Source organism: Myodes glareolus, chromosome 1 (assembly GCF_982192425.1).
Source record: "Myodes glareolus chromosome 1, mMyoGla1.1, whole genome shotgun sequence".
NCBI classification, from domain to species: Eukaryota; Metazoa; Chordata; class Mammalia; order Rodentia; family Cricetidae; genus Myodes; species Myodes glareolus.
In genome coordinates, this window is record NC_142026.1 from 32,767,148 (window position 1) to 32,794,794 (window position 27,647).

Here is a 27,647-nt window from a genome sequence, read left to right on the forward strand (position 1 = left end):
ACAGGGAGAAGGCAGGTGGCAGCATCCAGTTCAGCACAAGCCTCCATCCTTAAGCAAGAGCTACTGTCCTCCAGACAAACCTTCCTCCCCAGTGGGCCAGTCCTGCCACGGTCTCCAGGAACCCCGGCAGTACCTCCGCTTCCCTGTAAGGCAAGGAGAGGGGTGTACATGAAGCATCAACTGTCCAGATTAAGGATCCTGGCTGTCCCCTGTCAGAAGTCACTGGTGAGCTGTCTCACCCACAGATCCCAAGCGCCCAGTGATCCTCAGCGCTACCCTCTCGAGCCCAGGGAATCACAGAGTGGTTCCTGCAGACGCCACACAGGCAGCCAGTCCTGCATTAGCTCCACCAATCAACACACACTCTGGTGGTCACACTCAAATGCTTACCCGAGCTCCGGAAATTCCTTGTTCTCCAATCAAGCCTGGGGGACCAGTGGGACCAGGAGGGCCCTAGGGAGTGAAAGGCCATGTCACATGTTGAGCTGAGCCTATGAGATCCTATGAATTCTCAGGAACCAATAAGAGGTCACACCCCAAATGCTAAGCAATCAATAAATGGAAAAACGGTTCTTCATCCATGTGGTGGAATATTATTCAGCCATTTTTGAAAGGAATAAAATTTTGGCACGTGCTAGAACATGTCTGAAGTTCAGGAAAAACTATACTATGTGAAAAAAGTGCAACATAAAAGTCCACCTATCAAGCGATTTCATTTATACAAAATATCCAGAATAGGCAAATCCATGATGACAGGAAGACCAGTGTTGGCCAGAGGTGGAGGGCATCAGACTGCAAGTGACAGAGGTGGGGGCAATAGGGATGAAGGATGACAAGTGTAGACAGTGACAGGAGTTAGGGTGGCAGGCGTTGGGGTCTATAAGGGTGAGGGGAGGTAGGTGGGGAATGACAAAGGTGAAAGGTAACAGGTGGGGGTTGATAGGGTAGAGGGCAATGAAGGTGGAGAGCAATAGGGAGGGGGTGACTGTACAACGCCTCCTTTGGGGGTTAATAAAATGTTTCAAAATTATTACACAATACGGTGAATGCTCTAAGAACTGTGGAATTGTCCGTAAAGGTCGAGTCTGTGTTATGTGACCATCACCTCGATTTAAAACAAAAAGACAAGGGTCTCTGGGAAAGTTCATGCTAGGGTACTGACCTGTGAGCCTCTGGTACCCTGCTCTCCTTCGAAGCCTGGCTGGCCAGGACCACCCCTGTTGCCCTTGGAGACAAGACAAGCAGGTAAATAACCCCAGCTCTCTGTTCCGGACTGAGGAAAGGGTATAGGCGGCTGGTGACAGTAAGGGTGAGAACCTACTCATAGGGCAGCAGCTGTCTCTCTGAGCCTACACAATTGTTACCTGCCCGTACCACAGGGCAACTTTGAGAAATAAGGGTATTTCTGACTGAATTTTCTCTGGCACAGGCATAAAGGCCAGACATATGGGCACGCCTGGCAGAGGGCTACCCAGAAATGCATCTGTCAGTCATTTCCCTTCTTTCCACCCGCTCTGGAGATCACATGAAGCACCTTCTATTGTAGAAGAGTTGAGTTTGAGACAATGATGGGGAAGAAGGCAGAGGCTTTGTAAGCCATTAGCCGGGGAGAATAGCTTACTTCCTGGACTGAGAGTGTCCAGGAGTCTCCTGGGGAACTGAGTGACAGAGAGACCAGAGACATGCAGATCCAGTCCCGTGGCTCACCTTAGCTCCTGCAGGTCCCCTTCGGCCAAAGCCACCCTGCGGGAGAAGCCATATGACTTTGAGGAGGCGGTGGGGATACCGAACCCTAACATATGTATCTATCCATTCTAGTGCAAACTCCATGCCAGAAATTAGCCCCTGTGTCTAGGAGGCTGGCGAGCTCCCACTGAGACCTTCCTTCCTCTCTTCCTCCCCCATCTCCAACAGGTTCTAATTCTATGCCCCGCCTGCTCGTTACTCCAGTGGAAGTTTGGGAATGACTCCTGACCTGCCAAGGAAAATAATGGCTTCTGGCTGCAGAATCCCAGCCAGTTCCCAGAGAAGAAAGAGAAGCAGGAATTCCAATCTGCCCATGGCCCTAACTTAGCAGAGCTGGGATTTCACCGTGATGAAGGCAGTCCCGGATTCTCAACCCTCCTGGCCAAATGCAACAAGAACAACCCCGGTGCACACATGTGAACCTGCAAGTGGGACTCGTGTCTTGGCAGTCTCTCCCTGGATGTTCCAGGGGTGAACCTTAGTTTAAAAAAAATGGAGGCTCCCTGTGGAAGAACCCAGAGATTCCCCACCTCAAGACTGATCCAGTGGAGGATTGGGGGAAGGGATTTGTGGCTGTGTTAGGTTATCTTTGCAAGGCCAGGGGCTTAGCCAAGCTAGGAGCCACATTCTCCACCCCCAGGGAGGGGGTCAGTCCCAGAAGCCACAGTAGCCATTCTGTGGTCCCTGCAGAGCTGTCCTTTCTTGGGTCAGTGTGAGCATGAGGGCCACTCCTGTCTGCCTAGAGTAGCAGTCCAGCCCTGTTCCTCCCTAAGGAGCATGCTTTCCATCAGAAACAGGGTTTCATTGCTCCCTGGCAGCATGCAGAGGCCAAAGGAGGCAACTGAAGCGTGCTCAGACCCCATGGAGCCCATCTTGGTCTATGTTTGGCAAAGCAGAAGGCCTCTCTGTTGGTCCTCACCCCGAGGTAAACTTACTGTGTTCCATCCTCTGCTACTTAGTGACCCCTAAATTGAGACTAAAAGAGGCTCTGGATTCCGACAGGAGTTTCCGCCTCACCTCACACATAGTAGTGAACACGACCGTACCCCCACATGACCGTACCTCCACATGACCGTACCCCCACATGACCATACCCCACACTGTAAAACCGTTTTGAGAGCTGGGTTTCTAACGCTGATGGCAACAGCCCTTGTCTCTGTGTGGCTCACCCATGTTAATTCACCACCACACCCAGACTTTACACTTCTACTTTCAAGTTCAAGTTCACAAGCCTGTATGGGTAAGCATTTGGTTGACCGAGCTAGCTCTCTCTCCAGTCTAAAGTGTTCAAACATCTTTTTAAGGTAATAATTTAATTTTTTGTTTTAGAAACTTGGAAACCATTTGAGGGCAAGGGAGTTCCCCTCTGGAAAGCCCTGTGCCTCAGGAACTCCCTGTGACTGTCAGTTGCTGAGCCCAGCTATGCTAGGGATCCTGTCTTTAGCTGCCCAGCTCCCCCTTACACACACACACACACACACACACAACTAACTTCCAGAACTTCCCTGAGGACTGTGACCTCCTGGCCACTTCTTCCTTCTCAGGTGGGATTTCTCTTATCCCAGCTACCAGGACCCTGCTTTCTGCTCACCTGGACCTGGGAAGCCGTCACGTGGCTTCCTAACAGTGACTGGCTTCACCTTGGCTTCCACCTTTTTTCAGTGTGCAGTGAGCCATTCAGCGACACACATTCCAGAACCAAATAGAAAATACAACGTGCTAAACCACACTGCACCTGGTTTCCTGATGTGAGCAGCACCCAAGTACCTGCTCCTCCAGCCTCCGTCCCTGTGCCCTCAGCCGCCAGCACTGGCATTTCTGTTTTGATGCTTTAGCTACTTAGCGGGTAAGAGTTGACCAAATACTTGAAAACAGCAAAGAGCTTTGTTTCTCTGAGTAGTTAGTGTTTTCCATGGAAGGAAAGAAAAAGGGCTGAAGGAGGGAGGAAAGACTGAGGGAAGGAGAAGCAACAGGTGACAGAGGAAACTAAGAACGAAAATTTTCTATAAGCAACAAATTCGATTGAAGGACTCACGTCTTGCTTTCTGCCTTTCCACCGTGGGAAGACAAGCATGAAGGCCCTTGCTAGCTATGCTCTGTGAAGGCGTGAAGGCCCTATGCTGTGTTGTAGGGTCTCCCTGAAACCTCCAGAACTGTGGGCCAAGCAAACAATCTAAGGGCACAGCAACATTAAATCAAAAGCCAAACCCTACTCATTTTAAATGGACGCAAGTTGTCTTGGTTTTAGTACTGTGTCTGTACAGCATAAAATACAGATGATTTCAGGAATGGCTCTATCCCCCCAGTAAGGAACTGATCCATAGCATAGCACCAGGCATTATGTACCAATCTCTTGCCACTGAGCAGCCTGGCAGTGCACAGCATCCTAAGATACTCACATCCTTCCCGGGATCCCCTGGACTTCCTGGGATGCCATCTCTGCCTGGGAGACCCTGGAGGGGAGGACAAAAAAAATGGGTGAGATTCTCACCAGCAGAGAAGAACATTACACCCCAGAGTATGGTGCTGGAGCCACTAGAGGGAAAGCTGGGGGGTGGGGCCTCTACTTCCAGGGGAGGGGTTTGTTGACTGCAGGACAGAGCTCCAGGTACGCTCAGAAAATATCAGGCATTGAGAGACAATGCTGCTGGTCTCACAGACTCTGCAGGTCATGGGGGTTTCAGTTAGTGAGGGATGAAGGACTCGAGAGTCAGTTTTCTGCCCTGAGCGCAGGGGGTCTCTGGGTATGGATTACTGTACCATGGGGCCAATGTCACCCGTCTCTCCTTTGGGTCCTCTCTGCTGGCTGTCCCGTCCTGAGTCACCCTGAAAACAACAGGGGTTGGAAAATGAGCCCCACATGAGAAAAGTCGCAGCCCGTGGAATTCTTTGTACCAGCACGCAGGGGAGGTTCTCAAAACCTGTCCTCCGAGCCATACCCTGCCCAGCTAAGACCCAGAGATTACTATGGTCCCCACTGGGCAGTACGAGTCCATTTTGGCCTCACTTTTCTTCCTCTGCCACAGAGGTAGGTGACCTGCAGAATAGGCCATCTCAGCAGTGGGCCTTTGCTTTAAGGGTTTGCAAAGCCATGGACTACCGAGAACTACATTGGTTCATTTTGCAAGCACCAAGTGTCCAGAGGGCATCTAGGAAGACTCTGGGACATGCAGCTACCAAGTGACTTGCCAAGTCTTGCTGTACTGGAGACATAACATCTTCAACGACCCCCAAAATTGAAAGGGAAGGATAAATTTTATCAACACATTTTAAAGCAATTTCAAAATGTAAGCCACTCCTTTCTTCTCCCATAAGCCTCCTCCCCCCCCCACCCCACCGCCAGACATCCACAATAGAGACTCCACCTACCGGGTCACCTCGAATCCCAACATCTCCTCTCTCTCCTTTGTCTCCTTTGGGTCCTTTGTCACCCTAAACCCAACCACACGATGGAAGTTAAAAACTAGAAATTTCTGGTAGGATTTTTTAACAGGTATTTTAGCGAGTATATGAGACCTATAAAGGTATGGGATGGTTGCTATGGTGAAGAAACTATTGTATCTATTGCCCCACTCAATTGCTTTGTTTCTGTGATCAAAGCAACTGATGTTTCCTATTCTAAGCAGAATCTCTAATATGGCAGTGTTTATTAATTATAACCTCATGCCATACATTAGACATCTAGATAATTCATCAAAATTACATTCCTCATTTTGTAAGTCTCACTATAACACCTGTTGCTACTTTCTCCTTAGCATGAGGCTAGAAAAAAGTCACTTCTAAGGTACATTTTCTTTATAAGTATGTATATGTGTCTATCTGTGTATGTGTGCACCTGAGTGCAGTGTCTGCAGAGGCCAGAAGGGGGCATCATATCCCCTGGAGTGGAAGTTCAAAGCAGTAGTGAAACATCCAACCTGAGTGCTAGGAACTGAGCTAGGGTCCTCTGTAAGATTAGTGTATGTTTTTAACCACTCAGTCATCTCTTTAGCTTCCAAATAACACCAAAATATTTCTGATGAGTTTGGTTAGTCCACAAAGGTTTCCTGGGGACCCACTCTGTACCAGGCACTGGGAATTCATTTATAACAGAACAAACTCATTCTCCACCCTGTGGAACATGTTTTCAACAAGGACATAGCATACAGGGTGTGTCAGTTAAGAAGGGGCATCACTCATACATCTACACGCAAACCCTTGGAAAGAATACTAGCTGGTCCCTGGAGATGGTGTTATGTCTTCCCCTAACCCAGTAAACAGTAAGATAAAGGGACACCTACCCTTCTTCCAGGACTCCCCTTTTCTCCAGATGAACCAGGTAACCCCTTGTCTCCCTGTAAAGGCAATGAGAGAGGGTCATGTGATGTGATGGCTCCTAGGGACTCAACTGCTGGAAACTTGGACCTCATGAATAGAGGTCCTTGGGAAGTCAAGTCACTCACCTCTTCGCCATCCAGACCGTCCAAGCCAATCTCTCCCAGTTCACCCTGAGAAGAAAGAGGCAGACAGAGAGTGGAATGAGTTATCCCATCAAGGGGAAATAAGAAATATTGGGTTATTTTCATTAAAACAAACAAACTTTACTACCTTCTCTCCTGGGAATCCTCGAGAACCCTGGAAGGGAAGGGAACAAAGGAAACACAGGTGACACAGAGCCAGTCCCTCAGAAGCCAAAGCATGACCATCCCACCCCCACCCCGTGCCTACGTCCAAAAGCCCCCGGCTCTGAGGGTTCTATATTAAACATGCATTCTGGCTTCCTCTCTCACTGCCAAGTAGGGTGCTGTAAAGTGAATTTGCCTAGAGGTGAACACTTGGGTGGGCTTCATCTCCGGAAAGGAGAGGTAAATGCGCACAGAAGGCCAGCTTCATGACTTGCGGTGTGCAAGCCCTTCCCTTCCACCCTTGCTCTCCAAGGCTGCAAGCAGCCGACCCTGGAATCCTAAGTAGTTCATGGATCCACCCCTTTCTGCTCCTCCCTGCAGCCTTTTGCACCTCCCGACTGACTTCTGGCTGCTAAATGTTTGTACAGGAAACTACTTCTCCACTCAGGCTCCCTCCTAGCCACAGCCTCTGCTCTGGACTCCTGACCCAGCCAATGCAGAGCTGCTGGGCACTGAGAATGGAGAAAACTCCAGCCTGCAACCCTCCCTCCTCAAGGCACGTGGAGAGGTCGGATCCTCCCTTCACGTACTATTCTGATTCTCTTACACCCCCAAATCCATACTGTACCTTGACTCCTCTCTGGCCTGGGCAGCCCTGGAAACCTTGTGTTCCATTCACACCAGGTGGACCTCGCTCACCCTGCAAAGAAAAGAGGCATTTTGCAAGCCGGAGTCCCTTGTCTGGTGTCCCTTCTAACTCTGTCTCAGAGAATGGCATGCAGCATGAGGAAGACTTCACTATAACCAGGCTATCTGTGCCACAACATCCTTAGTTCCTAGCTCCTGGCTGAGCAATGACTCACAACTTTATGGGGGAATAGGCTCTGGGATGGTAGCAACACCCAGGGGCTACTGCCTGACTGGTGAAATATCAGTGACCCTGATACCCAGTATGGATGCTGGGTCCCATAGACGTTCTTTCCCCCTGACCATTCCTCTATATTGTCAAGGTTTCTACCTGTCCCATGGCAACACGGCCAGCACTGACTCGCTTACCTAAGCTGGACACCTGGAGGCACCTGGAGTCTCTCCATCCCATATCTCAGAGATGGACCTTGTCCTACCTAAGGTCCCAAAGCCTCTCAGACTTGCCAAAGTCTTGCTATGTAAAAGCTCAGGCTGCCCATCATGCCCCTGCCTCGGCCTCTCAAAAGCGAGGATTGGGGATGTTTACCACAAGTTTCTGCTCCTATTTGTATAAGTGGACACTGGGATCACCATACTTGGTGGCCCTCTGTCTAACCTTTGTCCACTCTGCAAACAGATCAAGTCTCCACTTGCATGCCCCCCTCATAATTGTCACACCCAAAGACCCTCACTGTTCATAGCACAGAAATGCAAGGAAAATGGTTAAGTAAGTTAGGAACTCGCTTTCCTCCAAATGAGAAAGGCCCTGGCCACCAGACAGGTTACGAACAGCACTGTTCAGTCCCACCTTGAGAAGAACAGGGGCCAGGGAAAGCTTGAGGGAAAGGGTAGCTTTTACTCACGGGTCCGCCTTCGTCACCAGGGTAGCCTCGGTAGCCGTCTTCCCCAGAGATACCCTGAAATAAAGCATATGAAATGAAGTCACCTATGTTCCACATAAAGCGTCTCAGTGGTCCCTTCAATGGATGGGGCTATTCTGACACCCAGCAGGATGGTAGGGCAGTGGGTGTCACACAGAGATGAGAGTTCCGCCCACTCAATCCTCAGTGATGGCTCTTTCTGTCAGAATGGCTCAGACTCACTCTTTACCAAGAAAGAGTGACTCTCTTTCAAGGCAAGCGCTAAGTGTCCCACTGACCCACATCATGAGGCTCCCAGTGGGTAGGCACGGGTTTTTCAAGTTGTTTTATGAAAAGACAAATCCAGGTGTCAAAGAGCAGATTCTCCCAAGTAGCGGAAGAGGGGAATGTGTCGGGTGCTTAGGCCTTCTCCATCACCAACAAGACACACCCTGGGGATGCCAGTGCCTTTGAGCCCGGAATTGGCCATATGACCAAGGCCTTTCTCCCCCTCTCATGCCCATCCATGGTATTGGAGAAGTCACGCAGCTAGGTCGTGGCCGAGCCTAAAGTCTAGCCTGTGGCGTGAAGAAGGCAGCTGTATCCGTACCTTTGGCCCGATGCTGCCAATGGGCCCCCTGTCTCCTCTCTCTCCAGAGCACTTGCACGGAACCCCACAGCAAGCTTTCTCAGCAATGTTGTCCTGCCAAGAAAAAAATATAAAGAAGAGAAAACAGAGAACACCAGTGTGCTGGTAATAGTCCCAGTCTGTGGCACACACAATGAAGCTACCTAAGGCCGCTTCCTAAAGCTGCCTGCTGCTGAGGGCTCAGCTTTTGGCATAGGGTGGGATGCCACTGTGGGAAGAGAAAAGAGCAACCAACTATAATTCTTCTCCACAGTACCCTAGACTGGGCCCAATTTTCAGATATTTCCAGTGCAGACATTCAAGGTTTGCATTTTCAGTATAACTTAAATATGTCTAAGCCTCAAATATAAAATCCAATAAATACGTTGAAGCTGGCTGAGGTCAAAGAAGATTCGAAATTGGGGACCCACGGCCTGCCTTCATCTGAGCTGTGGTCAGACTCGTGGAAATCAGTATTTACCTGGAGGAGACCTTGGAGCAGCCGTGGGACCCTGGACTGAGCCACAAACATCACAGTGTGGGTTTCTAGTGTCTCTAACACCACCAGTCACCCCTGTATCCTTTCCTCACCCAGCGCCTGACCTTACACATCCTGATGTGTTTATATTTCTATCCACTGACAAAGTGCTGATCATGAGTGTTCTCTTGCAATGAACTCCCTACAGCCTTCCTTTTCTGCCCTGTTCTAGGCTGAACCTGCTTCTACCCAATAAAAACAACCTAGTGTGTGTGTGTGTGTGTGTGTGTGTGTGTGTGTGTGTGTGTGTGTGTGTGTGTGACAGAAAGAAGTGGAGAGGAAGAAGGGGGCAGAGCTGGTCCCTCCCACTCTTAGGGCATTAGTCACTATCTGAGAAACAGTGATCCTCTCCCCCACCCCTACTCCCCACCCTAGGAGCAACTACTCTCACTGAGAAAGGAGACAGGAAGAGGCAAGAAGAGAACTGTCCCACCCGGAAGTGATCTCTGTCTCTCATTCCCTGTATATTCTTGATTCTATCGTGCAGACAAGGCAGACAGCATATCCAGGGCTCGTACAGAAATACAGCAGGTCTCAGGGGAATCAAACGAGACACCCATACACCCTTCCCCCAGTCACCAGGCCATCAAGACATCCTCCAGTTTTGCTGACCTGAGATGCCAAAGAATCTAAATTAGTATGTGCGGAAAACCCTTTAACAGAAGCGAAGACTCACAAGCTGCTCTGCCAGCTCATAATCCAAGTCAAGCAAGTTGAGCCTCAGGGGCCTGTCGTACATGAAGCCCCGCCCGAACTCCAGCTGCTGCGTCAGCCGCTCCAGGTTGGCCACACGTTCAAGGCCCACCAGGATCAGAGCTCGAGCGCCTGTGAGGAAAGAACCGTTTACCACACCTCGCCTCGGCACTAGAGAGCCAGACGGCCTTTTACCTGGCTCTGGTTTTGTTCTGTTATCCGATTTGGGGGACTTTGTTGTTATTGTTCAATTTACATTTGTTCATTTTGTGAGGGCGACTCCAAGCACCACACACATGTGACCGTCAGAGAAAGACAGTTTTGAGGAATTTGTTGGCTCCCTCTACTCTGTGGGCCCCCGGAAATTGAGCTCAGGTCAGCAAGTGAGGTGGCGGTTGCTTTTATCCATTGAGCCATCTCTCTGGCCCGTGTTTGCTTTTCGGTGATCCTGGGGATCGAGCCATCGATCTGGGAACGGTTTGCATGCTATGCCTACTTTCTACAACTGAGATACATCCCCGTACCTTTGTGTGTGTTTGTTTGTTGTTTGTTTTAAAATAAAAGGTCACATCAAAACTTTGCTGTGACCCATCCATGTCTGGTGAAACCCATTTTCTTCCTTCTTAGAAGAGTTGGAATACTGAACTCTCCTGAGTAATAGAAGAGACACCCGTGAAGGGCACCACCGCTGGCCCTACAGAGAACTGAAGTATTAATGCGTCTAAAATCGGGACACAGCAGGTCCTCTCCACTGCTAATACATAGGTGCAGCTAACACATAGAATGCACTTAGGTGGGTCTGGAGGGATGGCTCAGGTGGTTCAGGGCACTTGCTGCTCTGGAAGAGGACCCAGGTTCAGTTTCCAGCACCCACAACGGATGGCTCACAACTGTCTGGAACTCTAGTTCCAGGGCATACGATATCCTGATATCCCCTCCTAGCCTCTGAGGGCATCTGCACACACTTGGTCCACATAAACTCTCTCACACACATGTGGGCACACAATAAGTAAATAAACGTTTATTTAAAGACAGTGTGTTTGAGTAGCTCTGCTTCCTTAACATCTTCTAGAGAGGTGACTCTCAACCTGTGGGTCACTACCCTTCTGGGGGGTCACATAGCAGCTATCCTACATATCAGATGTTTACATTATAATTCATAACAGTAACAAAGTTAGAGTTATGAGGTGGCGATGAAGATAATTCTATGACTGGGGGTCACCACAACCTGAGGAATTGTATTAAAGGGTGCCGGTATTAGGAAGGTTGAGAATCACTGCTGTAGAACCTCTGGCTTTGGCAACTGCGTGACAGTCAACACCGGGACTTTCCAACGCCCATCTCACAAGAAAGGCTGCTAGCCATGGGCAAATCTTCTTTAAGAGCTTAAGTGATTTATTTTACATTAGTCATGCATATATTAATTTCAGTGATTACTATTGGCTGTGTTATATTTAGTGGGACCCACAAACTAATAGGGTGATGACTTGCAAGTCAGCTCCTCCCAGCCTCAGTTATGTGATGGCCTTGAATGGACTAATACTAGAGCTTTTTATGCGAAAGCCCCCACATAATTCTGGATAATATAATTCTGGATATTCCCGCTGGTAAATGTGTCTCTGAAGAGGGACCAGATCCTGGCACTAAAGCTGTCCCTTACTCAAAAGTAGCTTCAATGCCTTTATGTTACAGCCCAAGCAGGAATGGAGGGCCAAGATGCCAGGGCAGGCACCTCTTAGAGCCCACACCCCAGGGTGGTGTTGACAGATTTCTCTCAGCAAAGTGGCAGGTCTGCCTAGGGCAGTGAGGAGGGGCTCACTTCTCACGCTGAGGAAGCCTGGGACCTACCTTCTTGCCGGAGTTCTTCTGACGCTCTATGTAAGTCAGCCAGGTCTCCATCCGCTCCATCCGTGAAGTGAATGACAACCTGTAAGTAATGGAGGAGTCAAGGCTCACGCTACTGCCGGGGAGCATCAATGGCAGTTGAAAGGGAACTGAGAGGTTGTAGTGAGGTCGAATTCCTCATCTACAGTTGACAAGACTGTAGGCCAACGTCAAGGGCACTGTGCTATCAACAGGTAACATAAAGGAATGTGTATCCATGTTTGATTTACCTTTAAAAACTAATAACAATGGCAACAAAGTTTATCTCATTCTCATACTTAAGAGACAGTTTCTAGAAATTTATGTGTGTGTGTGTGTGTGTGTGTGTGGTGTATGTGTGTACGTGTGTGTGTGTGTGTGTGTGTGTGTGTGTGTGTGTGTGTGTACTGAACTGTGCTGGCATTCTAATTTCCAATACTTTAGAATGTCACTGCACTTGCAGGCAGGACCTTAAAGAAGCGGCTAAGCTGAGTAAGATTGCTGGGTGGCCCCTAATCTAGTCTGACTGGTGACCTCCTAGGAGGAGATGAACATGCCACAAGCAGTCAGAGGGATGACCATGTGAGGACCCACAGAGAACACTGCCATTTACAAGTCAAGCTGAGAGGCTGCAGAGAACAGCCCTGCCCAGGTCCTCACATCATGGGCCTTTCAGCCTCCAACACTGTGAGAAAGAAATTCTTGTGGTTTAAGGCACCATGCCTGTGGTATTTTGTTTGGCAGCCTTAGCAAACAAAGAAAGCATGAGGGCACATAATGTGTGTGCGTGCAGTGGTGCATGTGTGTGCAGTGTGCCAAGTGTGTTCTGTGTATGCGTGATGTAGTGTGTGTGAGTGTGTGTCTGTGTGCGTGCAGTGTGCCGAGTGTGTTATATGTATGCGTGATGTAGTGTATGTGTGTGAGTCTGTGTATGTGTCTCTGTGTGTGTATGTGCACATGTAGTAGTGTGTGTGTTGTGTATATGTGCAGTGTGGTGTGTGTGTAGTGTGTTGAGTGTGTTATATATGTGTGTGTGATGGAGTGTGTGTGAGTGTCCTATGTGTAAAATGTGTATTTGGTGAGTGTGTTATATGTGGTATGGTGTGTGTATGTCGTGTGTTAGTGTATTGCAGTGTGGTGAGTATGTGTCCTATGTGTATGTGTGGTGTGGGGCTATGTATGCGGTGTGATGTGTATGTGTATGATGTATGTATGTACAGAGAGAGAATACAAACAGACAGCATACCTTTAACGGGACTATAATTAAAACTGGGTCCATCGCAAATCCACCTCTTCCCAACTGAGTTACTAATTTCAGGGACAGTGGGGGCTTAAGGGGATCTAACAAGAGGAAGAAGACATGGGAACTACAGTCCTCCATGAGAGAGTAACTCTCCTCACAAGTGTCAACAACCCCGTCTCATCCGTCGTGAGCCACGCCAATCACTCAGGATGGCTTCCAGAAGCAAGAGGAGCCCACGGTGCTGCACATGGAGCTCCCAGCCCTTGCCCGCTCACCTTCACACTGTCGGGCGAGGACTGCCTGAATTTGTTCTGGTACAGCTTCAGCGTGTCAGCGGTGAGGATGTACGGGTGCTGGCTGCGCATGCTGCGGAACTTCTCGAACAGCTCTGGCTGATACTCGGCAAAGTCAAAGGCCTCCACTGGCCCAGAGGGCGTGTTGGCCACCACCGACACACGCACGGTGGGCAGCTGGTTGCCACTGCAGCTGATCCTTTGTATCTGGCTGATTCGATTCAAGATGGCATCCACCTTGGACTCGAGGCCCTTCTGGCTCACAAACACGTTCTGATCTCGAGATCCATCAAATCCCAGGATGACTTCCAGATTACAGGCTGGCAAGGAGAGTTGAAGGTCGAGAGAAAAATGAGATCCTCCATGTGTAAGCTCAGAAAGCAGCTAATTCTGACTCTCTCTCACTCTAGGGCGCAAAACTGTGGCCACTTGAATACATGTTTGCTCTTTGGGGGCTGGAAGTGTTAGTTATTTGGGCACAATCATGTATATTTGGTATTTAAGTATATTTCAAGTTGGTGTTTTAAATTGAAGGTACTGTAGAACACAAATGCCCCCACCCTGGCAACTAATCCAATCAATAAACATATAAGAGGCACACCCATAACCCCAGCACCAGCCCACCCAGAAGTTTCATAATTCCAGGTCAGTCTAGGCTCCAAAGCAGGCTACGTCACAAATATAGACAGATAGATAGATAGATAGATAGATAGATAGATAGATAGATAGATAGACAGACAGACAGATATAGATATAGATATAGATATAGATATAGATATAGATATAGATATAGATATAGATATAGATATAGATATAGATATAGATAGATAAGTGAGTCCAAACTCTCTGGGGCATTAAATAGTGGGGGAAAAAAAGTGAAGTTGATAAGACTTTGCCTCTTATCCTGGAAGAACCTTCTAGAACAGTAGGTGGAAGAGCACAGGGTCATAAATAAATAAAAGCAGCCATGAGCCTGAGGAATCCCCAGGACAGCACTAGGCACACTCAGTGTCAGCAGGAAGGGGGAAGCTGTACACACATCGCTTACCTTTAGAAACATCCGTCACACCAGGGCAGAGCGTCTCATGCATCGCGTCATGCAGGGTCTCCAGCACCGTCTCGCTGAGTTCTGAGAGCTCCTGCACGCTGCTCACCCGGAAGGCTGTGGCGCTGTTGGAGGCAATCTTCCCCACCTCCTCAGAGTCAATGTTTCTCACCCCGACAGCAAATACCTTGACGCCTTTCTGGGTGAGGGCCAGGCTCACGTCCTGAGCATCCTCCACTGACTTCCCTCCCGTGATCACGAAGGCGATCTGAGGGACCCGCTCCTCCAGGCGGCTGCCAGCACTGGGCACGAAGTGATTCTGCCGCAGGTGCTCGAGGCCCACCTTGGTGTTGGCGTGCCTCCCTCCCTTGTAGACCACTTTGTTGATGGCGTCGATGATCTGCCTTTTGGTGGAATATTCCCGTAGGAAGAATTCATCCGTGGGGTCTGAGTTGTACTGGACCAGCCCCACTCTGATGGAGTCACCCTCTTCGTAGACGGTGTCCACAATATCAGAGGCAAAACGGAGCACTTCCTGGAAACTGTCCCTCCTAAAATTGATGGAACCATCCAGCAGGAACACAATGTCTGCCTTCTTCTTCTCTACAAGTGAGCACAAAGAAGGTGAAAATGAGGGGAGTTCGAGTCTCCAGACTCAGAGTATGAACACACACAACACAAATCAAAACAGCTAACACGTCTACTGCTTCATGTGTAAGGAGAGCCCCCACTCTAGCCCATGCCCCTATAGCCCCATCCTGCAGACAGTACACTAAAAACTGGAAAATAAATGATAAGTCTCTTAAATAAAAGGAAAATGATTTTAAGAACTCAGCAAACCAGACCGGGTCACCTGACCATGTGGACTTATGCTGAGAGTTTAATAGGGACCTGCAATCACAGCTGCTTCTGGAAATGCCAAAATGGGAGACTGGAGACAGTATGATGAACACAGGATGTGCCCACTCAGCTCAGAAGGAAACAGTTAAAGAATCAACAGGGTCCATGGCTCCCTCAGGAAAACCACCCCTGCTTGAGGACACTGAGTGTCTGAATGACCATCACCCAGAAGAGGAGAAGGCAGGGGGTCTGGAGGGGTTGGATTAGAGTCTCATGGACAAGAACTTGGAACATGAAGAGTCTGTTGTAAGTAGGACAGTCATAGTGACCATATGGGTTCAGAGAAGGAAGGTAGACCACAATAGGCAACCCACCGTCAGGGATGACCTGATTCCAAAGCTATGTGCAGTGTGGCTCTGGCTGACTCGAGCCCATGACTGGGATCCCTATGTCAAGCCTTTCAGCAGCCCTACAGGTAGCCTCAGGGAAGATGGAGGACTGACGACCATTTGCTTTGGGGACATGTTTCCCTCAACAATGACAAATGAACTATTTCCCCACTATTTAATGTCTAACATCTGCAGAAACGACCGTGAGCAAATCATTGCAGAGAAATCTAGTTATCATTTCGTTTAAGACAGCTGACACCACATTCTGCACCCATGCATCAAACAGCTCGTACCTGGCCGTGAAGTAGAAAATCCATCTACAACACCAGGAGGCTGTGGAGTAGCCCCAGATGGTCCAAATGAAAGTATGACCCTCTCTTCTATGTTGGGCAGTTCTCTAAATTCCCGAACGGTGAAGACCAGTCTGGGGTCGTTGGTAATGGTTTGCAAGTCTGCCCGATCGATGTTTCGGTCACCTATCCCTAAACTCATGATCCCTGATGAGCTTATGATTTGGGCATGCCGAGTCACGTCATCCTGGGACTTCCCACCCAGGAACAAGACCAGGTGTTGAGGCACCCCATCTTCTATCCGGCTCCCAGCAGACTTCACAAAGAGGTTTCTGGCCACAAACTCCAGGGCTTTGCCAGTGTTCAGGGGAGACCCTCCTTTGAACCTCAGACGTCGTATGGCGTCAAGGACAAGGGTCTGCGACTTGTGGGTCTTCAGGTAGAATTCGGGGAAGACATCATTGCTGAACTGCACAACCCCAATCCTCACTTTACTGGGGCCAATGTTGAGTCTGCGGACAATCCTGCTGACAAAGTCTCGGATATGAGCAATGCCTTCGGGCCTGACGGCATCAGAGCTGTCAATCAGGAAGACGATGTCGGCGGCATCACTTTCGATCACTGCAGACGAAAGGGAAAGTGGAGATCAATTCCTGCGCAGCCCTGCTCTGACTTTATCATGACCTCAGTCTCTGGGACTTGTGCTTGTCACACCCTGTGTGGCCCGACACTGAAGTTACATTCCAACACATATGTTGGGCCTTTGAGACGTAATCATTAAAAGTTGGGGTTTTCAGGTTAATGGTGCTTGCTGGCATACCTGATCACGTGAATTCAAGACCCCAGAGAAGGAGAGCAGTCACTCTCAGAAGTTGTCCTCTGACCTTACACACACACTTTTTTAAACACACACACAAAAAATGCCATTTTAAATGCAGGTAACAACTACTTCTTTTTAAGAAGTGTTTTAAGTCATCCAAAACTTTCTCTATGCAACTTTATTTGGGTTTCAGTCTTATGGCTTAGGTTACTACTAATTTAAAAACGTATAATAATTGTTGAGAAACAGTAATTTTTATGTTACCATAACAATAGAATCATGAATCACGAGCAGAAACCGCCAAAGAGATTGTGATCACTAAGGCTAACATCTTTGAGAAGAGAGAGACATCTCTGATCAACTGTCCTCACTTGTCCATAGTGTACACCACTAAGAAGAACCCATGTGACTCACTGGCATTTGTTGCCACCCTGCCTCTATCCATGGAGGAGTGGCTCCCACAATGCAATGCTTCATGTCAAGAGTCATGTTACCTGTCCCCAGATATTGATGCTCTTATATCCCTTGATTCTTGTTAAATTGCATTTTAATGAATCTATAGCATTCAATAATTTTCTCTTTTTACTATTATTTTCTCTTTTCTCCAGAACTTGGTTTTTAACTAGTAGAAAACTCTACACTGTAAAGTTTTACTTCATGCTGAGTTTTTTTTTAATTGAGTGAAATTACCTGAAGACTGCTGCATTAGATTTATAAGAAACAGAAGCAATTCCATGTCTAGGCTTGGGTCTCATGCCCATGTTAGCTCGTTATGAATATGCAAGTATTTCAAAGTAGAAATAAATCCAAAATCTGAAGCAATTCTGGTCCCAGTAATTTTTAATTAAAGATTTTTCAACTTGTATAAAATTAATCGAAATATCTTGGGAAAGATGAGCCACATGCTCTTGTCGAAATTCCAGATGCCTCTCAGGTAGCCTTTAACTAAACTAATACATTGCCTCTCGGTGAGTTTCGGTCTAGCTTTTGCCTCAATTCCAGGCTTTTACAGTGCAATGGTACAAAATGAAGTGTTGAGCTGATAATGAAATGAGGCCGTTTACTGAGAAAGGAAACTGGTGAATTGGCCTGGGTCAAGGCTTGGGGTTCCCTGCTGAACACAACAGCCTACGCCCAGGACCTCAGCGTCAGGAAGACTCTGCCTGTGATGAAGGCAAGAGTACCCCGCCAACTGTGTCTAAGCACAAAGAGCTAAGTATTGTCCAAACCCCAAGGACAGCCCACAGCCCCTCTTCTGGCAAGTAGGAGTGACAGTGACACATTTCCCATCTTCCCCAAGGCCTTTCTGCTTCTAGAGAATACTGGTGACCACCTGCAGAATTACCACAAACTTCCGCGCAGCCCCAGTTTCAGGCCAAAGCATCCTTGGCTTCACAAAAAACTCTCTACCACAAGCTGGGACCCTGGATGGCCTTCAGCGCCGCCCTCCCTGTGGCGTGCTGGGAGACAGTCACCTTGTGACAAGTGTGTCCTGGTGCTCTCGGGATGGTAGGAAAGACTCCATGAAAGCAAAAGAGGACCTAGCCCTTGTCAATTCCCCTATGCACTCTTTGTCAACGCGACATAAACTAGAATCACTCTGAGAAGAGGGAACCTCAAGTGAGGAATTACCTCTATCAAGCTGTCCTGTGGGCAAGTCAATGGGAGCATTTTCTCCATTAACATTGATGTGAAAGGGCCCAGCCCACTGTGAGCAGTTCCACCCCTAGGCAATTTGTCCTGGGTGGTATAAGGTGGCAAGCCATGGAGAGCCAGTGAGTAAGCAGCGCTCCTCCACGACTCCTGCCTCTGCTCCTGCTTGACTTCCTGCCCTGATTTCTCTCAATGGTCAACTGGGATCAGAACATATAAGTCAAATAAACCCTTTACTCTCCATGGTGTGTTTTGGTCATGGTGTTTGAGAATCGCTACTCTGGGGGAGCAAAGAGGTGGAAGTAAGAGAAGCGAGGGTAAAGAGGCGGGAGGAGGGGCACCTACAATATATACTAGTATGAAAACTTTATTTAAAAAAAATTAGTATAGGAGAGCAGCCCTGCCCACTTGGGTCTTACCTGTAGTAGGATACCTAGTGCTGGCCAGAATCTGCTGGATCTGCTGGGAGGTCAGCGTGGTGATGGGCGTCAGCAGCTTCTGCTCCAGCCGGGGCAGCTCCCTGAAGGTGCTCACCGAGAACACGTACTCAGGGCTCAGGGAGATCTTGACCAGCTCCTCCTGGCTTGTGTGTCTGGCTATGGCAATGGGGGCCACGCCAAACTGCTTGAGCTCCACTGCTGAGTCGTCCACCTCGTCGCCAGACTTCCCCGAGGAGATAAGGATCAAGAACTGAGGGACCCCCTCTTCTATCCGGCTCCCCAGCGGCCTCTGGAAGATGTGCTTCAACACGTACTCCAGGGCACTCCCGATGTAGACCTGCCTCCCGCCCTTGGGCCTCAGCCGGCGCACTGCATTCAGCACTTCATCCTTGCTGAAGTGGGCATTCAGAGGAAACTCTATCTTGGAATCCTCACTGAACTGGATGACTGCTACCCGGGTAGTGTCAAAGCCTATGTCCAGGTCCTCGACCAGCCTCTCAATCAGGGCACGGATGTGCTGGAACTCCGGACTGGCATTTTGGGATCCATCGATGAGAAACACCACATCCTTCTTGCTGCCGGCTCCTGCAAAACAGACGGGACCATGGCCTTCAACTCCAAGGGTTCCAGACTTCAGGTGCTCTTGAACCACTTCTTAATCTGTCATCAAACCCACGCCCAGGGGGCAGGAGATCCTGGTACCAAACATTATAGTGAAAACACCAGTCCAAAGAGCCAGTCCTGTGTGTTTCCACATCTAAATGTCAGACAGAAGAGAAGACAGAAAGAGACTCAGAAGGATGAGCCCAAGGGGAGCAGTAACGGAAGAGCTGTATCTACACCAGGGTGGGGATGGTGCTTTAGGAAGGGGACATCAACTGTGACAAGAACTACCCACAGGCCACATACATGGTGCTAGGAAGCAAGACACTGGTTCTGCCAGGTCTTGGACAAGAACACTTTCTGAGGAGTGTGAGGGGAGAGATAGCAATGGTTGATGAGGTTCTAAGAGGAGAGACCTTGCGCAGCACACATGTAAGTTTTATAAAGTCGAGGGAGCGACTGGGGGGCGACGGCACACTGAGAGATGAACATTTATCGCAAGAAGAATCGTCCAGTAGAGTGGAGAATGGAGCAGGGATGATAGAGTGGGGTGGGTGTATACTGAGCAGGCGTGAAGAGAAGGGCAGGAGAAGCAGAGCTGGGCCATCCCAAGAAAAAGGACCACTCTGAAGTGTGGAACCATTGCTGGGAGGGACCAAGCCGAGCTTCTGAATAGTCTCCTCAAAGCCCTTGTAATTTCTCTAGGAAGTGGGACTCAAGGTGTGAAGCTGAGAGGGAGGTGTGGGGAGAGAGGAGTGGAGGATGCAAGGTAGAAGAAAGGGAGAGCGTACAAAGTGGTCCCTCTGATGTGTGGGAGACTGAGGGAAACAGGAACCGAGCCCTATGGAGGCATAGGTCTGGATTCACAAGAGGCAGGCTCTGTGTGTGCGTGCACACACACACACACACGCTTGAGCACAGGAACCCTAGGGCCTCAGGGTACATCCTGACAGATGCTTCTATGTTAGAGAGAGAGACAGAGAGAGAGAGAGAGAGAGAGAGAGAGAGAGAGAGAGAGAGAGAAATCCCCAAATGTATATGAGTGTGACCTCTTCAGATAGTCTATGTAAGTATGCAGAGCCCATGGCTCTCCCCTGAACACCAAGGAGAAGCTGACCCCCTCAGGGCACGCGGGAGGCAAACCCTCCTCTGACTTTCTTTCACTTACATTACTCCATCCTCCTTCCTCGATTCCCCCATTTCCCCCTGGCCCCTTACTTTCCCCTCTCCATGTCATGAAAACACAAGGCCACATCTGCCTCCTTCCGCCCCGAGACCATCAGCCTGAGTGCCCAGGAAGCACAGGCCTGGGCTGACACGTCCTGAGGATGAGCGAGTGCATCTTGGCCTCTTTCCCTCTTGGCAGCCACAGATCAGACCTTGTTCAGGGCCATTGCACAGAGAATGGGAAATCCTCTTGATGGTTGGGACCCTCTCAGTCCCAAGCAAGCTTCACACATTGGTGCTAAGATACAAATATTTCAGAGACACCACCCCTGTCCCCAGAGCAGAGCATCTGTGCCCAGGCTCCTCTGAAGGGCAGAAGGCTACTGTTCCCAAAGGTGCCACTGAGGCTAAACACTCAACAAGGGTCCTCCACAGGCTCCTCTGTAGAGCCTGGATCCATGCCATGTGCATGCCTTTTTTGATGCTTTAATTTGGCCACAAATATGAATCTTAGCTTCGCTATGTTTTGCACACATCTCTACACTCCATGTGGCAGAGGAATCAAAACTGAAAATGCTTTGTAGCTCACAGTCTGCACAAATAGCCAAGGTGATTATAGGGATAAGAAACTCAAAGAACCCACACCCAAGCCCTCACCTGCGCCTGGTGAGGGCGGAAAATCTGGTTTCAAATTGCTCAGCTCCTCACGATTAAGCTGGATCACCCTCTCAGAGACGACCTGTTGGACCGTCCCAAGCTCCCGGAAGGTGGGGATGGCCACAGCGAAGTCTGGGATGAAGGAGATGGTCTGCATCTCAGTGATGTCAGCATTCCCAATGCCAATGCCAATGGGCACAGCCCCGCCCTGCTTCAGGACCGCGGAGGGGCCTCTCACATCATCCCCCGAGCGCTCGGCCGTGAGTACAATCAGGAGCTGGGGGACACCTTCTGCTATCCTGCTCCCTGTGGAACTGGTCAGGATATTCCTCAACACGAAGTCCAATGCAGCCCCTGTGTTGGGGACTGGGCCGCCCAGCAGCGTCAACCTGCGGATGGCATTGATGACACCCTGCTGGTCCATATGGGAATTCAGGTAGAACTCAGGCCTGGTCCGGTCACTGTACTGCACCAGGGCCACACGCACCCGGTCAGGACCCACATCCAGGCTCTCCACTACTCTCTGCACAAACTCCTTTAGCAGGGAGAAGCCACTCCGGACGCCCTCGGAGCCGTCGATCAGAAACACGACATCCTTTTCACCTGAAATCAGAGGAAAACTGCTGGTGACTCACACAGGACTGGACACACCAGCGATATACCACTGTGCTGAGCGGCATAGCAACCCCGCAGGGAAGTCCAACCCCATATCTTCCGTCTGTGAAGAAGACGAGTTAGGGATGAAGAGTGTGTATTCCCCAAACAGGCACAACATCATTACAGGAAGGAGGAGGGACTAGGGTAGATATTATTCTGCACATCTGGGGGATGGGGACGAGACCATGAGCCAGAGAATTTGAGTGATTTCTGGAATCTGAGAAAGGAAAGAAATGGGTTCTCTCCCAGACCCTCCAACTATGAGACTGCCTGCCCTGCCAACATCTTAACTTCAGGTCAGGAAGGATGGATTCTGATGCATGACCAAAAAAAAATTATTAGGAAGGAGATCCTTCTGTTGTAAGCCATGATATGTACAGCAAAACATTGATGCAGCAATGGGAGATGAATATGCCAGTAACAGAGGACCCTTTGCATTAACTTTCTTAAGCAAAAACCAAAGAGATAAAGGCAGAAGGATCTTTGTGAATTTGAGACTAACCTGATCTGCATTCCAAGTTCCAGGCCAGCTAGGGTTATGTAGTGAGACCCTGTCTCACCAATCAATCAGTAACCGCTAACTTTCAAAGGTAAACTCAAGGAAATAACAGGGGGCAGAAAATAACTGAGCCAGCGGAGCCAAGCAGTTTGCAGTTGTGAAGACAGCAAGGGTTCACTACAGAGCACAAGAGAATGGATGGGAGGAAGGAATGCGGCCCTTATGTCAGGGTCACAGACTGACCCAAACTAACCTTGAGAGAATCCTTTTATCAGAAAAGAGCCTCAAGCATCTCAGTTTTCAATCAAAAAGGATATATATGTGTATAGATGGTGATTGTAATATATATGTATACACACGTGTGTGTGTGTGCGTGAGTGTGTGTGTGTGTTCATTCTATTGGTGGGTCAGGCTGTCTTCTTGCTAGAGGACTTGGGAGATAACCAATTTCTCCCATGATATGGGAATACACACACACACACACACACACACACACACACACACACATTTTATCACCAAATAAATAGTGGTCAAATAGCAACTTAAGGGAGTGTAAATTCAGTCAGAAATTTTAATGCAGTCTTCATGATTGAACTGAATTCATTTGTCTTCTCTAATGTCTTTAGATTTTTGATGAACGTGATTGAAGGACTTACATCGGTTGCATTCACTTAAAGCACATCACTTGACTCTTGACATCAAGATACCGGCTGCTTTAGCTCTGACATAGCCATAGCCTATGGCTTTATAACCAGATAGGAACTTTTTTAAAGATGTAAACTATTGTTATCTCAACCTCTATAATGCATCTTATTATGAAATAGTCTAGTGCCTTAAAAAGACTCACCCGTATCATTCTAAGACACAAGTTAGAAAATGAAAGAGTGAATACTCCTCTTGTTTTGTTCCCCTGGAAACAGCCTGCAATTTCCATGTTCTCTGTAAGCCCTGGGAGGGATTCATCTGAGAGCCTATGGCCAACAGCCTCTGCTAACGTTCTAAAGCTAAAGTCTGGGCTGCAAGGGGAGCCCACAATAGCGTGCCATACCTGATACAGGCTCTACACTCTGGGCAGCTTTCAGAAGGCTCACAATCTGTGGCTGGAGGTCCCCAATCTTAGGAAGTGACTCTGCCACCAGAATGAACGCGGGGGAGGGCACAATCTGTTCCAGCTCATCGGGATTAGCGTTCTTGGCTTGAAAGATGAACGGTATCACTCCTCTCTGCTTCAGGGAGCTTGCTGGCCCAGCCACAGCATCTGATGACCTCCCGGCCACCAGCAGCACCAGGAACTGCTGTACATTGTCCTCAATGCGGCTGCCAGACGACTTCACGAAGATGTCACTCTGTGCCAAGTCCAGGGCATAGCCCAGGTTGAGGGCTCTGCCGGTCTTTATCTTCATCTTTTTCACGAGGTTCAGGATTTCAGCCTTACTCTGGTGCTCATTGAAGCGTGACTCCACCTTGACGTCATCACTGAACTGAGCAATGGCTACGCGGGTCCCGTCCGGCTTCACATCAAGTTCCTCAATGATCTTGTAGAGGAAGTCTCGGATGTTAGGGAACTGGCCCGCGACATTGGCCGAGCCATCAAAGAGGAAAAGAATGTCCCGCTGGCCCTCTATAAGGAAAACAGGTGGACACAGTAAGTGAAGAGACCCTGACACCAAGTGGATTCTGCCTAGTGCCGCCACATGCCATGGGAGCTTCCCAGATTCATCTGACATCACCATACCAACAAGAGAGGAGGACGAAGGCCCTGTCGTGGCTCTGCTGTTCCAGAGCAGTGCAAATTTGAGAAGGAACAGCACTGGGCTGGCTATTCTACAAGCCCACCACCCAGACATTCTTGACAAAGCAATCTGCTGGAAAGCCTGCCCGTCTTGTTCTTGCAGCAGGTTAGACCACTGAGAACAGATGGGTGTTTTCATGTTACAAACAGAACTATCAAAACTGTGTTCCTTCCTATATTTCTGAAAACTGACCCCCATCTCCTGTGACAGAGACCCGTTACAGACTAACTCCCATGAACACCTGGGTTGACTTGGATCTGCTCAAACTCAATCATGTCTTCAGTAACTTTAAGGTCTAGAGTTAAGACCCAAAATACTAACTGTCGATGCTTTTTTTTTGGGGGGGGGGGGTTCAAATCTCTCCTAACATTTCCAATCTATGAAAGCTGAAGCACAGAAAACATGAGTGACGGCCAAAAGTGACGGCCACGCCATGTGAATGTCATCTCAAACTGCTCTGAGAACTACTTCTGTGAGGCAGCCATTGGCTCAGGCTTGCTAGCCATCTGGGTGATGAAGGCAGAAAACTGGTAGCTCTCGTGTGTCAATCACTGAGGTTCATAATCATATGCCACAGTAATAGCAACACGGACTCACTGCTGCATGAAGATGCACAGATAGCTTTTTACGCATGGCAGAGTCTGAACGTAGAATGTCACATAAAAGAAGGATTCGGATTGTAAAGGATGCCAAGGCATAATCATATAATCAGTCAACGCCCCCCTCTCTCACTTCCTCTCTCACCCTCCTTCCCTTTTCCCCCTTCTCTCCCTCCTCTTCTTTCTTTCCCCTTCCCCACCTTTTCTCACGGATTTTTCCGTCTAGAGCAGTGGTTCTCAATCTGTAGGCTGCAACCCATTTGGTGGGTCAGCTAAGATCATCCTGCGTATCAGATATTTATATTATGATTCATAACAATAGCAAAATTACAGTGATGAAGAAGAAATGAAATAATTCTGTGGTTGGGGGTCATTACGGCATGAGGAACTGTACTAAAGGGTCACAGCATTAGGAAGGTTGAGAACCCACTGGTCTAGAATGTTCATCTTGTTCAGCTTCCAAAGGAATCTGAGATAGCATGAACAGAGCATCGCTGAACACTCTTATAGAGTCCAAGTGTGTTAGCACAGTGTCTTCAACCAGTGCAACCAAGATGCACCCGTCATCCTTCCATATGTCACAGGCTCTGGGGTTTCATTGGCCACTGTTGCCAGGAAGGCATCTGAAGAGGGAGAGGGGCCCACGCTGGTGGGAGGTTTACCTGGCTGGGTTAGTGGAACTTCCTGCACCCCTCCACTAACATAGGTGGTTAGGGGCTGAATCAGCTGTTGAGGCAAAGCTGGCAGGGAGCTGAAATCATCCATGAGATACACCAGGCTCGGATTAAAAGCAATCTGCTCTAGTTCAGCCTTATCCGCCCGGCTGGCCCCCACACAGAAGGTCAGCACGCCTGCACGCACCAGGGCGTTGGCGGCCTGCAAATAGGCATCCTCAGAAGGCCCCGCCACGAGGAGGAGCAGCAGCTGAGGCACGTGTTCCCGGGTCCTGCTGCCGCCTGCCTCCGTGAAGTGATTGGCATGGACATAGCTCAGGGCAGAGCCTGTGTTCAGGCCCGAGCCCCCCTTGAGTTGCAAGCGCCTGAGGTGAGCAAGCATCTCTGACTTGGTCTGGTAAGTGTCTAGAGAGAACTCCGTGACCGCAGTGTCACTAAATTGCACTAAGCCGACACGGATGTTGTCACTTCCAACATCGAGGCTGTTAACTAGGTTGGTTACAAAGTCACGCACATAAGCAAAATTGCCTTTTCCAACGTTGTCGGATCCATCCAAAAGGAAGATGATATCCCGTTTGTTTACGTGAACTGCAGTGAAGCACAGAAAACACGGTGAGACACGCCCCTGAGAGGGCTTCCCATGTGTGCCCTTCCCGCGAGGGCACACATGGCGCAAACAGAACACAGAGGAAGTCAACGCGGCAGAGCAGGTCGTTGGTAAAATATGGCAAGCGGCTGCATATTTTCCTCTCGTGGTGGCTGGAGCTTGTGAGGCAACACGGATAGCCAAGTGTACAAAACCGAGATTGCTCATGGACAGACAAGGTGCTCAAGTTAGAATGTGTACAACCGACAAAAATCCCCAGACTCCTGAATAGCATCCCTTTCCTGGAACTAATTCCACCTGGGCGCTGTCCTTCCCGCATCACTCATCTCCAGACCCCTGGTCACAGGATGGTGGCCCCTGCTGGCGGAACCCTCCGGGACTCCCCTGAGTGCACAAAGAGGGCTCTTTCCACCCAGAGCCCCAGAAACATTGGCCCTAGGAACACCCCTTCTTTAATCAGACTACCTGTCAATCAAAGTATGTGGTCCTCTGACTGGAGTCCTCATCCCCCTGCTGCTCCCTATTGTTCTCCTGTCTTTCTAAGGGTCATTTCAATCCTGGGCAACAGGGTACCCAGGGCAGATCCTCCAGGGAGCTGTGGCAGGATCGTCGGTGTGATAGTTAACACAATGTCAACTTGACAGAATCTAAAATTTGCCTAGGAGGCAATCTTCTGTGCATGTCCATAAAGGGAGTTTTTCTAGGATCACTGAGGTGGAAAGATTCCCCCTTAAATGGAGATGGTACCATTCTGTGGGCTGGGGTCCTGGGCAGAAGACAAAGGAGAAAGCTTGACTGAGCAGCCGCATCCCTCTCTCTCTCTGCTTCTTGACTGTGCATATGACCAGCTCCTGCTGCCAGGCTTCCCTCCCCATAGTGGCAGCATCCTCAGCCTGTGAGCCAGGATCAACCTTTCCTTCAATTCCTTGTTTGTGTCACAGAATTTGTCACAGATATCAGAGAAATTAGGGGACAGTAAAATGCAAAGCGATTATATCCTGTGTTAGGCCAAAATTGCCTGCACGAGAAAAAGTTTACCTATGGGGCCCACTTGTAGGGATTCAACCAAGGCTCAAAAGTATTTTTTTTTTAAAAAATGTACTTATTGTCAGCACTTCAGATTGGCTATAATGCTCGCATCACATTTGTTACTGTATATAGAGGGTGTTCCATTTGAGCATTTTATCATCTTAACCAAGGGACATGAGCATCCGTGGATTTCTGTATCCGTGGGTAGAGGGAATTGACCCCTCCCCTATGTATACATTTAGAATGCACTACTCCTCACCCATGCCTCATTGTTGTTCAGACTAACTGGATTCTATGTTCATTCATCAAATTTAACTTTGGTTATAAAAGAGTGAGTTCAGGAGAGAGAGAGAGAGAGAGAGAGAGAGAGAGAGAGAGAGAGAGAGAGAGTTTGAGTACTCTCAAGCCCAGAGGGTCTGAGGAGCAAGCAGGCACTCATGCAGTAGGTTCATGCACTGTGGAGTCCTTCAGTGTGAGGTCTGTGAGGAGGGCAAGCTGGATTCCAGGATATCCATCTTCTCTTCATTGAGGACGGAGGTTGGTGTTGACCCAGTTCTCAGGCTGAGAGCTTTACAGTGTCTTTAGGAATAGCTCTCTGCACTGCCAACCATATAAAATGAGGGAGCTGAAGGACCATGGGCTTCACACCCATCTATCAGTATGTTTTCCCTTGAAGGGAATCCCTTCTACAGGGAGGAAAGAGGGGTCAAAAGCTGAGTGTACTACACCA

General features: G+C 49.0%; 1 protein-coding gene across 7 annotated transcripts in view; it reads right to left on the reverse strand.

Moving 5' to 3' along the window:
• The window catches only part of Col6a3 (collagen type VI alpha 3 chain), an 81,523-nt gene that overhangs the window by 23,440 nt on the left and 30,436 nt on the right, over positions 1 to 27,647 (reverse strand). For 4 of the 7 annotated variants that reach the window (XM_048441799.3, XM_048441802.3, XM_048441803.3 and 1 more), the window contains 22 exons: positions 25,270 to 25,869; positions 23,264 to 23,836; positions 21,060 to 21,662; positions 18,612 to 19,217; positions 15,723 to 16,340; positions 14,204 to 14,803; positions 13,138 to 13,475; positions 11,605 to 11,683; positions 9,740 to 9,888; positions 8,508 to 8,600; positions 7,901 to 7,954; positions 6,979 to 7,050; positions 6,334 to 6,360; positions 6,189 to 6,233; positions 6,027 to 6,080; positions 5,116 to 5,178; positions 4,507 to 4,572; positions 4,146 to 4,199; positions 1,708 to 1,743; positions 1,163 to 1,225; positions 391 to 453; positions 81 to 143 (listed from right to left, as the gene is read on the reverse strand). In XM_048441799.3, the coding sequence (XP_048297756.3) occupies positions 81 to 143; positions 391 to 453; positions 1,163 to 1,225; positions 1,708 to 1,743; positions 4,146 to 4,199; positions 4,507 to 4,572; positions 5,116 to 5,178; positions 6,027 to 6,080; positions 6,189 to 6,233; positions 6,334 to 6,360; positions 6,979 to 7,050; positions 7,901 to 7,954; positions 8,508 to 8,600; positions 9,740 to 9,888; positions 11,605 to 11,683; positions 13,138 to 13,475; positions 14,204 to 14,803; positions 15,723 to 16,340; positions 18,612 to 19,217; positions 21,060 to 21,662; positions 23,264 to 23,836; positions 25,270 to 25,869 (4,919 nt within the window). The remainder of the gene's footprint in view (positions 1 to 80; positions 144 to 390; positions 454 to 1,162; positions 1,226 to 1,707; positions 1,744 to 4,145; positions 4,200 to 4,506; positions 4,573 to 5,115; positions 5,179 to 6,026; positions 6,081 to 6,188; positions 6,234 to 6,333; positions 6,361 to 6,978; positions 7,051 to 7,900; positions 7,955 to 8,507; positions 8,601 to 9,739; positions 9,889 to 11,604; positions 11,684 to 13,137; positions 13,476 to 14,203; positions 14,804 to 15,722; positions 16,341 to 18,611; positions 19,218 to 21,059; positions 21,663 to 23,263; positions 23,837 to 25,269; positions 25,870 to 27,647) is intronic. The other 3 variants (XM_048441801.3, XM_085696763.2, XM_048441805.3) reach the window with 1 other exon arrangement.